Genomic DNA, 17,298 nt, shown 5'->3' with positions numbered 1-17,298 from the left:
GAAAGATCCCTTATTGACACGTCCGACGAAAATGATAAGTGTACTGTTTTGAACCACGCTGAGTCGTTCGAAAACTGAACAAATTAAAATAGACGTCACGCGGTTGTGATGTTGTGCACAACCTACTTCGTCGCGTCTACTTGGTACGTGCGAGTGCACGTTTCTATCATTAGCATGCTTTGTCCTTTTTCCATACGTGGAGGCACTATATTTATTTTCAGTGTGTTTCTGTCGGATTATTGGGTGAACCGGTGAAGCATGTCATCGAGACATCGATCACTCAATTTTGTTTCGTATACTTAGTACTTACTTAGTTACTTATATATATATATAGATTTAAAAGTATATTCTGCTAGATTCTATTTTCGGCGGTGACACTTATACCTCGGAAATGCACATGTATACGTGGTTTGTTTTATACAATGGATCTTATAATAAAATGATGTAAAAATAATAATTTTTGATAGCAGATTGATTCATGTGGTGATCAATGCTCACCATTTCCAAGGATATTCACCGAATCAAGCCCAAACTGTGTGAGTCATTTTTATTAAATGTTATATTTTTGTTGTTGGTTGACATTAGTCTTCCATGTAGATTGAGCTATGTAGCCCTTTATAAACAATGGATCTTATATGAACATGATCTTTAAAAACTAATTTTTGATAGCAGAATGATTCATGTGGTGATGAATACTAACCATTTCCAAGGAATCACCGAGTCGAGCCCAAACTTTGTGATTCATTTTCAATTATAAAATGTCGGTAACTTTTTGTTGAATATGACACTAGTATTTTATGTATATATTATTGAGCTATATATAGCCCTTTATATATATAAACTTTAGTTTTCATAAAACTAGTAAAACATAAGTAACACTAGTAAATTTGTATCATATAGTTACATTTTTTTGCTACAAACATATTAGTAACAAATAATATCTACAAACTGTTACAAATTAGTGACAAAATTTAAATTAATACATATTGTAGCTAATTAGTTACTAAGTGTAGCTATATAATAACAAATAGTAACATATATAATTTGTAGCAAAAATGCTACATATTTTGTAACACAAAATATTGTAACATCTAGCAAATTCATAGCAAAAATGACTTTAGAAACTAGAACCAACACTTAGGAAAAAAATGTAATATTTCTCTTTGTTATATTGTTTGGACTTTGGAGACGGAAAAAAAAATAAGTTTCGACCCGAAAAAAAAACTTTGCAGATCTCTTCTCCTCTCTTCCACCGTTTCCACCGCCGTAACCTACGATTTGTCTTAGCCACTCTACGCCATGGTCTTCTCATCTCTTCGGGCCGCCAACACTTCCTCGGGCCACAGAATCGCCGTCGGAAGCTTCCTCGACGATTAATACAACCGTATCGACATCCTCTCTTTCGATTTCGATTCGATGACCGTGAAGCTTCTCTCGAATCTCTCCTTCGAGCATCCTTATCCTCCAACGAAGCTAATGTGCAGTCCTTCTTTTCTCCATTGTCCTTCATCCGGAGATCTACATAATTCTTCTACCATTGAGCATTGAGCCTATCTCGGTTCTCAACAATAGCAAAACGAGCCTACTCTTCAGTGAGTTTGCTTATGTGTCTCTTGTCTATATTTCTCCTTTTTATGTTCTTACTGACCTAGAATCTGAGTAGATATAACCTGTGAGATTCTTATATCGTTTATATATGGAATGTGCTCGTGGCCAGTGAATGCTATTTGATATATTCGGTCATCTTTAGAGAAGAAATTGTTTTTTAAGTGTTATGGGTTGATTTTTTCTGTTGTTGAGATATTTTGTTTTTTGGTTGTCCACCCAATATTTGAGAAGGATAACCATGCAAGATTTATATGATTCGGAATCATAGGCGAACTTTTATAATTAAGACCATTTTTTTTAAGAAGCTGAGCATATATAATAACTGTGGTCTATAACGCCAACAAAACTGACCAGTCCACGAAATTGGTTGTAACAACATAAATTACATTGCCCAGTAACAAAGACGAGTATATTAAAGAGAGTAGTTAAGAGACTAGTTACGTTCGTAAAATATTCTTGAGATATTTTGCATAAAATCAAATTCAGCGTGACCAAGTGCAACAATCTGATGAATATGCGTAAGAATTAATGAAGTTTATCTAACATTCGAACATTAAAAAAATTATTCGCCACTCACTAGCCGCTGATGGTAAAATGTTTTCATAGATTAGTAATTATGTTTTTTCCCAATTCTAGTGAAATAATCATTCTTCGAAGCTGAAAGGGTCAAATCCTTCACCAATAGATTTTCTGAACTCTTTCCAACACTGCTTGGCTTCCGTGTCTTTGTCTAGCATCGTGTATATAATTGCCTGTACCGACATTAAGAAGTATATAGTATAGGATTTTACTTTTGTACAAGAATAATAATTTTAAAGTTTTTTTTTTTGGTTTTTTTTGTTAAAGTAATATAAAGATGTGTTCACAAACCTTATAAAGAGGGATTCGAACATCAGAAATCTGGGCATTGTCGTCATTTAGACAACTATACTCAGCAGCTTCTTGATACCTTTCCTGGAATAATATCGTCCAAATACACTAACCATTAAATCATGCATGAACAACAGTGTTTGAAACTTGAGATTGCATTTTAGAACAGTACGTTGCAGTTGCAGGCATAAAAGATTATACTATTGACAACAGAAAATAATAATAGAAAAATAGATACCAGCAATATTAAAATCTCAACAAGAGCCATCTGCACGTTGAAGTCGGCCTCAGGCTCGTTTTTGTATCGCATGTTTGCGTCACGAAGGAGCTGCACCGCCTCCTCACATTTTCCTTCCTTCATCTTCCGTACCGCCTCCATCTATATATATTTCCCACACTTTTAATATCATTTAACTTTTTCCATTTAAATTGATTTGATGCTATGGGTACAGCACCCTATGAGATTTGATTTGGTAGCAAACAACTTGAAAACGTCATACCAAAAACAAAACTAATAATAACTTTTATATTAAATTTTATTATTTTTTGGATGATAAGGAAAACAAAACCGAATAATTCGTTTGTATTGGTCCAACACAACTCCTACCTAGTCGTAGAAGTTTAGAGGATCATGACGTGACACTAAAATATTGGATAGAATATTTATATGTTTTGCAGATTGTACCTTAATGAAATCAATATCTTCTTTTGAAGGCAAAGAAGGGAGCTTTTGGAGACTGAATGGTCTTTGAGAAGGAATGGGTTTAGCCGAAGCAAGCATTGAACTCACTTCAAAGAGAGACCGCAATGCGAACTTAGCTGGCAAAGGATTCATATCGGAAGCAGCGGATACGGCTGAGCTCGGCTTCCCGGATATGATCATGTCGGCGGCGCTTGGATGCGCAGCTGCGGCGGCAGAGTGGCTTACATTCTTTATCTTAAAGCCGAAGATACTTAAGGCGCAAGCAAGTGCTAGGGATGCTCCCGCCGCCACTTTTAGTGGCGTTAATTGCTTTTTATCATCGTGATCATTATCACTTTTGCTGTCTGATTTCGCCATCGTGATTGGTGATCTGATGAACAAACGGCCGCTTTGACCGACATTGGAAGGAATACCAAAATAAGGGGTTTGAGATCTGAGGACTGGTTTATGTGTGGAGGTGACATTAGAGAAAAGAAATGTGAGTTTCTGACTATGGCCTAGAAGAAATGTAGAAGCCATTTTTCCTAAGAGTAAAAACAAAAATGGATTTTATTGCACTGATTGATTTTGTGTTAGGTAATTGATTTTTTGTTTTTGTTAGTTTCTTTACATGCATAGTATATCTGAGAGATTTAGGGTTTGTGAAGGAAAGCATCAAATTGTTGCTTCAGACAGAAGTAACTTCAGTTTGACAAAATGGCATCAAAATTTTGCTTAAACAAGCAAGTACGTACATAGGCACTGTTTTGGTATATCCTTTCTTAAAATTATAAGATATATTCTAGAGACTTTTGATCTAGCGTATAGTACATTTTGAAGATTAATTAGTGAGTTTTCGTTAGATTAGGCTCAGAAAAAAAATAATTATTTTCTATAGTTTAAAATATTTGGGAATTCCCATATGGCGTTACTCGTTAGATTCGTTGTTCGTGTGTCTCCTCGGTTAAAGTATAATAATTTCTTTACCTATGATACAAGACAAACATTAGAATAACTTACATTGCTTTTCCTCTTCCACTTGCAATCCAATTTTCATTGTGTATATAAAAACAATTTTCCAGAGGAAAACTTTTTTAATATTTGACATTCTAAACCACACAGAATCGGGACAAACACATATAATTTAGGTACGTATATGGTGAATCAGTCCAAGAACAAGTTCAGCATGAAGACCAAGTACGGAGCAGCAGTTGCACCTGTATTCATCCTTGCTGGTGCATATGTCGCTTGGAACTATATCAATCGTGGTTTATGGAGAAAGAAAGACGATAAAAATGGTCGAGATATCAGAAAAGGCGTTGCAGAACAAAAAAGGGATGGTAATGTGAAAAGCTTTGGTAAGGAGGCTTCTTCAGGAAGAGATAAGAAAAGTCTCTCAAGATCTGTTTCAGTGGGGGCTATTCGAGGAGGTAAATTGGCATTGCAGAGATTGCTTGATTTGCACTCATATCGTGCTGATACTTCTTCACTTGCCAATGCTGAGATTGAGTTTGAAGCATTACTTTCCCAAGAACACCCTGACTTTGGGATGCTTCAGGTACAGTTTCATATATAAATCATTTTTTTCTCTTTCGGGTTGTTCATATATAAACACCGTATAATCTCATCTCCCTCTTTGCAGAGAGACATTGTGAAGATGGAAATGAGTGGAAAAGAAGCAAAAGGAGTGGAGATATTAAAGAAAGCACTGGAGAAAGCAAGAAAAGAAAAGAAAGGTCATGAGGCTTATGAGATTGAGATGTTGCTTGTTGAAATGTTGATATACTTGGTTTTGCTCTCTCCATAATTTCATTTCTCATAAACATGATTTTATCACCATCTATATAATAACTTAGTTATTTTAATAGGGAAACATGGATGAGGCTAAACGATGTAAGTGTCTAGAAGATGAAGTCATAACAGATGCAAGACGTCCTCTTTACCAGGCAAGTCACATATCTTTAAATTCAAATGTGTCTTTCAGTTTTTTGCTTATTGTGTGAAATGTCGTTTTATGTGTCAGACTATAATCCACTACCTTCGAGCTGATCCTATGAAGCAAGTCGAGGAGACATTCAACAAGTTCAAAGAGATTCAAATTAGTCTACAATGGCCTGGAAGCTCAGAAGAATGTGAGATTGAACAAATCACATTCGACGAGTTCAAGAAAGTGATGGAGTCTCTCAAGCAAGAAATCGAAGATGGCAACAAAAGAAGATCGACGTTAATCAAAGATAAAACGACGGAAGCTAGACCTCAATAATTTCAAAAAAATGGTCTTATAACCCAAGATTTGATACATAAATAATAATTACTCTTGATATAATACATCAAATTAGACCCCCAAAACTCCAAGATATGTATATTAGTATAATGTTTAGCATAGAAAATAATCAAAATACAAGTTGAAGCTTCCACAATGGTTATAAAAAGTATCATCATGATCCATGGCTTTTCTTTTTTATGCGATCAAGTTTAAAACACTATAGAAAGGCTTATTAAAGTAGAATAATGTAGATGTTAATACGGGCTTTTAATGGGCCGAATAGAATTAAAATAGGCCCAAAAAGTCATCGTCGTCAGAAGAATCTGAATTTGCTTTTCATCATCGTCACTGAGAGAACCCTAAACCATTTCCGCGGCGGCGTTTTCCCCACTCCAAATCTCCTGAATCAAATGGCGAATCTCCGAGGAGTCCTGCTCAACGTATCTTCTTATTGCCAACGAACTCTCTCTCAATCGCATTTCGCATCTTCGGGGCTTCTATGCCGATCCGTGGTTAAGCATCCGAACAATCTCGGTCAAATCCAAGGTAGGCTCTTCACGACGACGCTTATGAAATCGGGACCGAAGCACAGCGGTACGGAGCAAGGTGTGAAGCGAAACAGTGCGGATCACAGACGTAGATTGCTAGCTGCTAGATTCGAACTGAGGAGAAAGCTATACAAGGCGTTTTGCAAAGATCCGGATCTTCCCAGCGAAATGAGAGACAAGAATCGTTATAAGCTATCGAAATTGCCGAGGAACAGTGCCTTTGCGCGAATCAGAAACCGTTGTGTGTTCACTGGTCGGTCTCGTTCTGTGACTGAGCTGTTTAGGGTTTCTCGTATCGTTTTCCGTGGATTAGCAAATAAAGGTGCTTTGATGGGAATTAAGAAATCGTCTTGGTAGCTGCATTTTGTTACTGATCCAAAGTTAGTGTGTTTATGAATTCTCCTTGCTTTTGTTCTGTATAGATTAGTTACTTAAGTGATGATGATGATGAGTGATGTTTCTTTGTTTTAGGGAAGAAGATGATTGTGAAGAAATGGGAGCAAGGAATCAAAGAACTGTTGCGGCTACTAACTTTTTTGTGGTAAATACGATTACCCAAGTAGCTGTTTGTATATGATGGTGGAAACATTTTAACGCCATCACAAAACTTAGTTTGCTTGCTTTTTTCACAAGTGCTGCTCTTTGTTTACGATCTCACTCAGGATTATGAAGTTATTATGCCAGTAGTTCTCTTTGAATAAGTTAAACACCATCATATATTGTCAAATCTTATTTTGCTAATCACAAGTGATGTTCTTTCGCTCTCTTGTGGTGAAGTTATTTTTAGCAATTCTTGATGGTTGTCATAGGGTTATGGAAAGTCATAGGGTCATGGTATGGTATGAAGCTTGATGCATTGTCAAGTAAAAGGTGAAAACTTTAGAGCAATTTACATGGTGCATTGTCAAGTCTTAGTTGCCTAAGCTTCTTATAGTTTAAATAGCATTAAGTCTCGAGAATACAGCAGGAGAAGCGTTATGATCAACCATCTTATTTAGGGTTCTGAGAGAATCCTTGACTCAACTCACTTTTACATATGCATCAAAGTAGTGTTTATGGATTTGCCTGAACACATTTTCTGCAAAGAAACAATGTCCCTTTGAGGACATTCAATGATAAATGTTTATAGAACCTCTATTACCACTTGGATACCTCACTTTTGTTGCCTCTTGAAACACTCATTAACCACTACATCGAGTGTTTCTGTATCTAAACAGCCCTTCCTCAATATCTAAAAGTTATCCGCTTCCTCGATCTATAAAAGATAATGTTGCAATAATCCCCATCCACTTGTTCTTTTTGTTTGCACAGCTCTTACCTTGGACTGATCTAAAGAGTAAGACAAGTAACTATTTCTTGCCAAAAAAGTAAAGAATAGTGGTTGTTGGTCCGTAGTAGATAATGAGCAAGAGAGAACCAAAGTAAGCCAGTGTCGTGTAGAGAAATGACCACGACCACCACGCGGTTTGTGGTCAAGAGGGTCCCAAAATGGCTACACTTCTCTATCAATTTTTTTAAAACATATCCTACAAAATCTCAATGGTTTTGGCTTTAGGTTGGATTAAACAATACAATTGTTCCGAATGTAAATTAAAAATAAAGGAACAAAAAGAACAGCTGGAGGGATTTTGGTTAAAAGGACACTACACTTCCCAGCTTCCGCTCACTGACCAAAAAAAGAACACGCAGAAACACTTTCAACTGTTGACAGAGAAAGAGAGAGAGAGAGATGGTGCTGTACAACAACATTAGTTGGAGATCGGTCTCCATGTTAATGCTTCTACTTGGTCTCTCCATCGTCGCCGCCGCAGACTCCGCCGGAAAAACTTCACCGGTCGAAGACGGTACGCTCTTCACTCACATAATCTCATCACTTTTTTGTTTTTTGTTTTTTTGGAGTTATTGGTTAATGCTGCGTGTTGGGTATTACCCAATAGTGTTAATGGATTAACCAAAGCATGATTATTTTTCTTCTATGGTTATTTGATCTCTGAAACCTAAACCCAGCTTCTCTCTTTCTATAACAGAGGATTCGATATGGCCTTTAACTTAGTTCTTCTTTCTAAAAACGGTTTACTTACAGATCTGGGTAGCACAAAATCTGTATAAGGAATAAAAAAGTTATAACCTTTGCTTGGGATATGTGAGCTAGGTTTTAGGGTAATCTCACTTCTTCTCTGTCAATGGGGGAAAATTCATAGAGATATTATAGCCGTCACAATCAGAAAGAAAACTAAAGTTTGTGGGTCTAATTCGTTTAATTGAAAAAAGCTGTAGGCCATCTCCTGTGTAAAGGAATAGAAAGCTCTCCTCTCAGCTCCCCGTTGGCTTCAATTCAAGTCTTCAACACTTGGAACTAGTTTTTTATTTATCTTAACCCCTTTAAAATCCTAATTAGAATAGCATTAACCCATTTAAGTATAGTTATTTTTTTCTCTTCAAATATAGAAAATAGATTAAGAAAAAAAAAGTAAGAAACGGTTCCCGCCATGTGCCATCTTTTGTTGTTTGTCTGTTTAGTAGTACTAATTTTCTTGAACAAAGACCATAACCAAAATGTATTGTCCTTTTGTTTGACTAAAATAAAATAAGTATAAGCAACATTTGTTTGGGAGTCTCCGAGATGGCCAAAAGAAGACTTGTTTTCAAATTAAGATGATTCTCACTTACCAAATCAGTCCTGAAACAGAAATTTCCTTTGTACCTGGTGGACAAAGCGTTGTTGCTTCCTCTATTCCAACATACCTGTTGAGTTTTTATGTTCTTCCCTTCTGGAAATGTCATCTCTCTCTACTATTAGATGCCCTCTTTTCTACCGGACAGTGGCAAGTTTCTCATTCACAGTCTGCTCTACATCTTTTCTCTACAACTCTGGTGCCTTTCTGCTTTCAACCCCTTTTCTCAGTAACCCTTTCAGCCTTCAAGATGAAGCAGGTCAACCCAAATGGCGCCGGATCTGAGCCTAAGAAACGTTCCTCCTCGGAGGAAGACGAACCAGTTAGACTCCCAGCTCTAGACAATGACGCTCTTGCGAGGAGATTCAGACTCACCTTGATAGGGCGTGTCTTCCACACTGGTGGCAGGAGTATGGAAGCCTTTCTGGCCCTCATGCCAAGCGTTGGTATCTGGGACGTGGACGGTCGAGTTCGAGGGTTCGACCTTGTCAATGGTCGGTTCCATTTCAACTTTGAGACCGAAGAGGATCTGCAAAAAGTATTGAAAAAGAGACCATGTCATTTCAATAAGTGGACCTTCTCTTTAGAGAGATGGGAACTTAACTTCCAGGAAAGCCTCCTGTGTTTTGTTAACTTCTGGGTTAAGATAAGAGATCTCCCCCTTCGTTGCTGGGTGGAAGAAGCTTTCAGAGGGATTGGTGATTCCATTGGCCGTGTTTCAGAGGTTGATATCACTGATGCTCGAGTCTTAGTTTCTGTGGATGTCACGAAACCTCTAAAGTTCGCCAAGCGGGTAGTGACGGAAGATGGAGAAGAAGTTGTGGTATCCCTCTACTATGAGAAACTGTTCCGGTACTGCTTTACATGTCATCTCATCTCCCATGAAGAAAGAGACTGCCCTCAACTCACTGAACAGCAGAAACAAGCCAACAAAGTGCGAAGAATCGCAACTCTCCCTGGTGCTAACAACCGATGGGAAGATCGTCGTGCCCTTGTTAACCGTCGAGATAGGGCATATCAGGGGGAGGAGAGATATAGAGAAGACCGTCGAAGGGCCTCAAATGAACCTGAGCTCTCTTCAGGTACTGCCTCTGCTCACCGTTCCAGAGGTCACCACACCTCGAGGGACTCTCCCTCAGATCTCCGACATGGGAGGAGACACCTGCATCATTCTAAGGAACCCTCTCGGGAGGAGGTACCCCGAAATCCAGTATGGCAGCGTATTGGGGACTCTGCATCCAAATCACATCCCCGACGTAGGGAGACATCTCTACAATCCTCTTCAGAGACACAAAACAGAATCGAAAAGGGACCCAAACCTCGATCTTACTCTACAAAGACTTCAGATGTCCCCCCTGTCAGCAAGCAGCAGGTTAACTTCAGCGTGCAACGTGTCCCTTCACGTAGGAGAGAATCTCCACTTCGTATCAGATCCCCAGTAAGAGAGGAGCCGTTACCGGATCAGAGGATGACATCACGGCGCCCTCCCCGCCACCAGCCAAGCCGTAAAGAAAACGATGGACAGTCAGAAGCGAAGAACAAAGGAAAAGGAAAAGCTCTTCAGGAATCAGATGATGATTTGATGGAGGATGAGGATGAGGATGAGATAGATGAAGGGCCCATCCCGAGGAACTTCGAGTATGGATCGGGCTCGGGAACTGTTGCAGTTGGAGAGGGGAGCTCTGGTCTTCCCCGGAATCATCATCGGGAGCTTATATTGAGGCCCCTAGTGCCGTCGTCCCAGCAGTTGGAGATGTTACCGGTGACTCACTCTACTCCTTTATCGGGTGTCGAGGACGGTGGTGATATCATTCTCTCAGACTGGGAGACGGGGGAACCCCAACCAAGGGAGGTGATGGCCTCTCACCATCCTATGCAGAGTGATGCGATCCCCTCAGATTGGGAGAATTTGGTTGAGGACCATGGGTACAATGCATCCGACCGAGAGCTCACCGAGGAGGATGTTAGATTGATGAATGAAATCGAGAATGAGATGATTCTCGATGGATTGCTTGAAACCGATGACCTTCTCGGAGAAGATATGGTGAGTAGCGACGAGATTGAAAACGACGAGGGGCTCATGAGTAGGGATGGTGCCAGTGTGGAACGAACGGTCTCAGATAGATTAGTCCCACGCTCCGGTCTGGAAACGGCAGCTCCAGCAACCTCGCAATCCCCATCGAGCAAACGGGAGCTTTCCCCAAAATCATCGGGAGTTGGGAGAAAATTCAGGAAGCCCTCTGGGCCTAGTCCTGTCGGTGGAGGTCCATTAGGGGTTGTTGGACCTACTGAGTCCACCAAACCTGTCCCAACAAAGCTAATACCGTCTAGTCCGAAGGTGAATAAGGCTGCTTCAAGAAAGTTAAATTTGTTTACCAGTAAGAGTTCACCTAAGAAAAGGACTTCCCAAAGATTATACGGCCAAAGAAATGAGGCAAATTTACCAGTTAACAATGCAATCCCTCAGACTGAGGTGGGAACATCTAAGAAGAAGAAGAAGAAAGGAGACAAGGCAAGTGTGCCCAAGGATGGTGAGGAGGAGTCCCAGTTCTCCCCCGACCCCCCAGTATGAGAACAATTGCTTGGAATTGTCAAGGGGCGGGAGCCAAATTGACTCGCCGTCGACTGCGTGAGCTATGTAGGGTGTACTCACCAGGTTTTTTATTTTTATCTGAAACTAAGAATGACAAGTGCTATCTGCAAGAAGTGCAAGTGGATTTAGGATTTGATAATCTTCGAACCGTTGAGCCAGAGGGAACTAGTGGCGGTTTAGCTTTATTGTATTCAAATGATTTTCCGGTTAAGTTTTTATTGTTAGATGACCGGTTAATCGACATTGAAACTATTATTAATGGCAATCGGGTCTTTATGACATTTATTTATGGTGACCCTGTCCCTAAAAATCGGGAATATGTTTGGGAAAGATTAATGCGTATTGGAGTTACTAGATCTGAACCTTGGTTTATTATTGGGGACTTCAACGAAATAACAGGGAATCATGATAAGAGAGGAGGAAAGAAAAGATCAGAATCCTCATTTTTACCGTTTAGAGCGATGATTGATTCATGTGGTTTAATTGATTTCCCTTATCAAGGTAATCAATTTTCATGGATTGGCAATCGATCAAACGGCAAGATTCGATGTCGATTAGATAGAGCCATGGGAAACGAAGAGTGGCACAATATCTTTTCCCACACTAATGTGGAGTATATGAAGATGTGGGGCTCAGACCATCGTCCACTTCTAGCAGCAATTCAAACACGTCCAAAAAAATTTGCGAAAAACTTTATGTTTGATAAGAGGTGGATAGACAAGCCTGGCCTAAAAGAGGCGGTGATAAATGGATGGGGTGATAATGATACTTCGATGGAGAGATCCATCAGGAAAAAAATCAATAATTGCAAGCGAGTTATCTCCATTTGGAAGAAAAATAACCAAACAAACTCGGAAAAAAAGATAAAGGAGCTTCAAGACAAGATTGACGTAACCTATGGAGATGACCAGGCATCGGCAGAAACTCTCCTCAACCTAAAATGGCAGCTTTGCGAGGCGTATAGGGAAGAGGAAGCGTATTGGTACCAAAAAAGCAGAGAACTGTGGCTTGCAGAAGGTGATAACAATACAAAATTTTTCCATGCTTCAACGAAACAAAGGAGGGCAAGAAATAAGATCACCGGCATCCTTAACCATATTGGCGTCTGGGTAGATACTGAAGAAGGAATAGAAAAAGTTGCAGTGGAGTATTTCAGCAATCTCTTCTCATCCTCGAATGCGAGCGACCCTACAATGGCCATTAAGGACGTGCCAACATTGGTTACACAAGCTATGAATGCACACCTTACTAAAGAGGTCTTAGAAGAGGAAGTTAAAAGAGTTTTGTTCTCCCTGAACCCCGGCAAGGCACTGGGTCCGGATGGGATGACTGCACTTTTCTTCCAAAAATTTTGGGATACCACAAAAAGCGATCTCACTCAGATGGTGAAGAATTTTTTTAGCTATGGTATTTTTGATGGCAAGCTAAATGAAACAAACATATGTTTGATCCCGAAAGGAGACCGACCCCGAGAAATGTCAAAATTTCGCCCTATTAGCCTATGTAATGTATGCTATAAGGTGATTTCCAAAATTTTGAGTTTATGTCTCAAAAGGTTTTTACCGGAACTTATATCCGAGACCCAATCTGCATTTGTGGCAGGAAGATTAATCACTGATAATATCCTGATTGCTCAAGAAAACTTCCATGCTCTACGTTCCAACCAGGCCAACCGGGAAAAATTCTTGGCTATAAAGACGGATATGAGCAAAGCCTATGATAGGGTAGAATGGAACTTTTTAAGAGCTTTGATGGAAAAAATGGGCTTTGATCAACAATGGGTGGGATGGATAATGCAATGCATTACTTCCGTCTCTTACCGCATTTTGATCAATGGTGAACCCAAAGGAAGGATTAAACCAACTCGGGGCATCCGCCAAGGAGACCCTATTTCTCCATACCTCTTCATATTATGTACAGAAGCCCTGATCGCCCAGCTTAGAAATGCCGAACGAGAGGGGAGGATTCAAGGTTTACGTATATCGAATGCAAGTCCACGAGTCTCCCATTTGCTTTTCGCGGATGATAGTCTATTCTTCTGTAGAGCTGACCCTCAGCAATGTAAGGAAGTCATCGATATAATCCGCCTCTATGGCGAGGCATCCGGCCAAGAAATCAACTTCTCTAAATCTTCGATCATGTTTGGTACCGAGGTCCCAGCCCACATACGACAAGAGATCAAAACTATAGTTGGGATATCACAAGAAGGAGGCATGGGTACTTACTTAGGTCTCCCAGAAAAGATACATGGTTCAAAGGCACAAGTCTTTGCCTTCGTAAGGGATAAGCTCCACAAAAGAGTCAATTTATGGACGTCAAAGTCCCTCTCCAAGGGAGGCAAGGAAGTCCTGATAAAATCAGTGGCGCAAGCAATTCCGACATACGTAATGTCGTGTTTTCTCTTACCAAAAGCTATTTGCTCAAAATTAACAAGTGCAATTGCCAATTTTTGGTGGAGCAATAAAGCTGATAGTAAAGGATTACATTGGATCTCATGGGAACAAATGTGCACTCAAATTTCAGAAGGTGGACTAGGCTTCAGAACACTTGAAGAATTTAATCTTGCCCTTTTGGCAAAGCAGCTATGGAGGTTGTTAAGATTTCCAGATTCCCTCCTTAGCCGAGTTCTCAAAGGACGATATTTTAGATATTGTAGCCCATTAGAGGTACAAGTATCAAATCGGCCTTCATATGGCTGGAGAAGTATGCTAGCGGCAAAAGATGTTCTCTCATACGGTATCCGTAAGACTGTAAGCTCAGGGTTTAACACGTGTATCTGGACTGAACCATGGATCCCAGATACGCCAGCAAGACCGCCCCAAGGTTTAACCACTGATAGAAATCCCTTGATTTGTGTTAACACCTTGATCGATTTCAATACAAAAAAATGGAAAATGGAGCGTCTTCGGGAACTCTTTCCCTCGAATGAAATTGCCCTTATTTTGGGGATCAAACCAAGCTTGAATGCTGCGAGAGATGGGTATTCCTGGACACTGACTAAATCTGGGAACTACACCGTTAAGTCTGGCTATGAAGCCGCGAGAGCTATCTCTCGCCCAGTTTGCGACCTCCCTTTTCAGGGGCCTAGTGTTACGACACTCAAGGCGCAAGCATGGAAGTTAAAAACATCACGAAAGCTGAAGCATTTCGTGTGGCAATGTGTGACTGGGTGTGTGGCAACATGTCAACGCCTCCATTATCGCCATATTGGTAGAAATAAGGATTGTCCTAGATGTGGAGCGGAAGAGGAAACTATTAATCATATGCTATTTGAATGTCCACCAGCTCGTCAAGTGTGGGCCTTATCGACAATTCCTTCTCACCCTATGGTGTTTCCTTCCTCCTCCCTATATAGCAACATCGATTATCTATATGGGCGTGGCAGAGACTTCGGCGCACTCAATCAGAATTTGAGAATGTTCCCTTGGATGATGTGGTACATTTGGAAGGCAAGAAATAAGAAAGTCTTTGAAAATATCTCTGAATCTCCACAAGATACTTTGGAGAAAGCTACCCAAGAAGAAGAAGTATGGAGAAGAGCAAACAATAGAGACACACCACCAGTGGTGGTAGGCGCGGGCATACCTCCGATCCCAATCCCACAAGATTCCATTGTCTGCTTTATCGATGGATCTTGGCATACAGAGGTAGATAGGAGTGGACACGGTTGGATTGCGTCTATTGGTGATAGAATCTTACATTTGGGGCTAAAAGGATCGCGACGTAGCCTCTCACCTTTACATGCAGAGTTGGACACACTTGTTTGGGCTATGAGGTGCTTATTGGCATTGGACGTGGATAAAGTTCTTTTTGCCACGGATTGCTCGGATATCCTGCTGATGACGTCTAATATTGATGATTGGCCAACTTTTTCCTCGGAACTGAAGGATTTTGCTCATTTCAGAGATAAATTTGCTAGCTTTAGTATTAGATTCATTTCCCGAGAGGAAAATATCCGTGCTGATAAACTTGCGAAAGGTGCAAGAGCATGTGGTTTCTGTTTTTCCCATGTAAGCTCGTCGGTACCCAACTGGCTCTCTCTCGAAGAGAGTCACCTGCCGATAACTTAATATATGGGGTTTGTTCGGAAAAAAAAAAAAAAAAAGCAACATTTGTTTACCTTCCCTGAGGAAAAGGGTACTTGTAACTGTAGACACAAGACCACATATTCTATTCTAGTCATATGAATGTTGAGAGACCCACCCACACCGATACTTAATGCATGGGTCCGAAATATGAAATGGTTCAATTCTCGTGTCTCCCTTCTTTGCCTTCACTGTTTCTTTTTGTTATACGTCTTTGTCATATTTCATTTTTCTGATACCAATTTCTTAAATTCCGCTATTAATTACGTTTTTTTATCAATAGATATTTTAACTAATTTTGTTGTTGTTGTTCCAGGCTTAGTCGTTAACGGCGACTTCGAGACTCCACCGTCGAATGGCTTCCCTGATGACGACGGGATCATCAACGAAGCCTCAGAGATCCCGAGCTGGCGATCTGACGGCACGGTGGAGCTAATCAAATCCGGTCAGAAACAAGGCGGGATGATCCTGATCGTGCCTGAAGGTCGTCACGCTGTTAGATTAGGAAACGATGCAGAGATCAGCCAAGAACTGATGGTTGAGAAAGGTTCAGTCTACTCCGTTACGTTCAGCGCGGCTCGCACGTGTGCGCAGTTAGAGTCGCTGAACGTTTCGGTGGATTCTTCCGATGAACCGATGGCGTCGCAGACCATTGACTTGCAAACTTTGTACAGCGTTCAAGGCTGGGATCCATATGCATGGGCGTTTGAAGCGGTTGTGGATCGCGTCAGGTTGGTTTTTAGGAATCCTGACATGGAGGATGATCCTACTTGTGGACCTATCCTTGATGACATTGCCGTTAAGAAGCTCTTCACTCCTGCTAAACCAAAAGGTAACGTTTCAAGTTTTTTTAAAACTAATCCCTTAATGTAACATACTAACATTAGTAAAAAAAACAAACGTAAATGTTGTACTTTTACAGGTAATGCAGTGATTAATGGGGATTTTGAAGAAGGTCCATGGATGTTTAGGAACACGACATTAGGTGTTCTGCTTCCGACAAGCCTCGACGAATATATATCGTCGCTTCCTGGATGGACAGTGGAATCGAACAGAGCAGTCCGGTTTATTGACTCGGACCACTTTTCTGTTCCTGAGGGGAAGCGGGCTATAGAGCTTCTGTCGGGCAAAGAAGGCATCATTTCTCAAATGGTTGAGACAAAAGCGAACGCTCCGTATAAGCTGTCATTCTCATTGGGTCATGCAGGTGACAAGTGCAAGGAACCATTAGCTGTAATGGCTTTTGCTGGAGATCAAGCACAGAACTTCCATTATATGGCGCAAGCGAACTCGAGTTTCGAAGTATCGGAAGTGAATTTTACGGCGAAAGCTGACCGTACCAGGATAGCTTTCTACAGCGTTTATTACAATACGAGGACGGACGATATGAGTTCCTTGTGTGGACCTGTGATTGATGACGTTAAGGTCTGGTTCTCCGGGTCTAGTAGAATTGGATTTGGTTTTCCGGTTTTTTTTATTCTTCTCGCATTGGTTTTCATCTAGGTTATTCCGGTTTAGAAGATGTATTGGTAAGACCGGGATTCCAATGTTGTATTATGTATTGGGTTCAAGCTACTAGATATGAGAAACTAGCTATCTTTTATGCAATTCATGGTCGTTGAGATCAATGAGACTTAAACAATTATAGAACTAGGGCTATACAGTTTATTATATAATATCTTTTATGCAACGATATTATATATTCATTGATCATATAATGAGTATCAATGAATCATGTGAAACCAATGTGTGAAGGGGAAGTCTGCAAAATTGAAGAAACAAAACGTTTACTCACTTGATCCAAACATATTTAGGTAAGGCAAAAATATCACATTATGTACCCTAAAAGATGAGTGTATCCGTTTGATGACCATCCTCATTCAAACTTCTCAAAAAAATGTTAGAAAGATATAGATCTAGAAACTTTGGAAATCTTGGAGACTGGAAATGTAGAATTCTATTCCACGGAGC

General features: G+C 40.3%; 4 protein-coding genes across 4 annotated transcripts; 3 read left to right on the top strand and 1 right to left on the bottom strand.

Moving 5' to 3' along the window:
* Positions 2,046 to 3,776, bottom strand: LOC104792206. Its single transcript, XM_010518298.2, has 4 exons — positions 3,164 to 3,776; positions 2,717 to 2,857; positions 2,479 to 2,562; positions 2,046 to 2,360 (listed from the first exon to the last, which is right to left on the bottom strand). Exons 1-4 carry the CDS (start codon positions 3,698 to 3,700, stop codon positions 2,253 to 2,255), a joined length of 870 nt encoding a protein of 289 aa, XP_010516600.1. The 5' UTR covers positions 3,701 to 3,776; the 3' UTR covers positions 2,046 to 2,252.
* Positions 4,203 to 5,575, top strand: LOC104792205. Its single transcript, XM_010518297.2, has 4 exons — positions 4,203 to 4,718; positions 4,803 to 4,949; positions 5,029 to 5,106; positions 5,184 to 5,575. Exons 1-4 carry the CDS (start codon positions 4,317 to 4,319, stop codon positions 5,421 to 5,423), a joined length of 867 nt encoding a protein of 288 aa, XP_010516599.1. The 5' UTR covers positions 4,203 to 4,316; the 3' UTR covers positions 5,424 to 5,575.
* On the top strand, positions 5,757 to 6,734 carry LOC109133503 (ribosomal protein S14, mitochondrial-like). Its single transcript, XM_019246912.1, has 2 exons — positions 5,757 to 6,354; positions 6,446 to 6,734. Exon 1 carries the CDS (start codon positions 5,837 to 5,839, stop codon positions 6,329 to 6,331), a length of 495 nt encoding a protein of 164 aa, XP_019102457.1. The 5' UTR covers positions 5,757 to 5,836; the 3' UTR covers positions 6,332 to 6,354; positions 6,446 to 6,734.
* On the top strand, positions 7,548 to 16,935 carry LOC104792204. Its single transcript, XM_010518296.2, has 3 exons — positions 7,548 to 7,818; positions 15,644 to 16,159; positions 16,250 to 16,935. The coding sequence occupies exons 1-3, from the start codon at positions 7,704 to 7,706 to the stop codon at positions 16,828 to 16,830; spliced, it is 1,212 nt and encodes a 403-aa protein (XP_010516598.1). The 5' UTR covers positions 7,548 to 7,703; the 3' UTR covers positions 16,831 to 16,935.

Source organism: Camelina sativa, chromosome 6 (assembly GCF_000633955.1).
Source record: "Camelina sativa cultivar DH55 chromosome 6, Cs, whole genome shotgun sequence".
In the NCBI taxonomy this organism is placed as follows: Eukaryota; Viridiplantae; Streptophyta; class Magnoliopsida; order Brassicales; family Brassicaceae; genus Camelina; species Camelina sativa.
The sequence above is the reverse complement of the archived record's forward strand: the minus strand, read 5'-3'. Positions and strand labels throughout refer to the sequence as shown.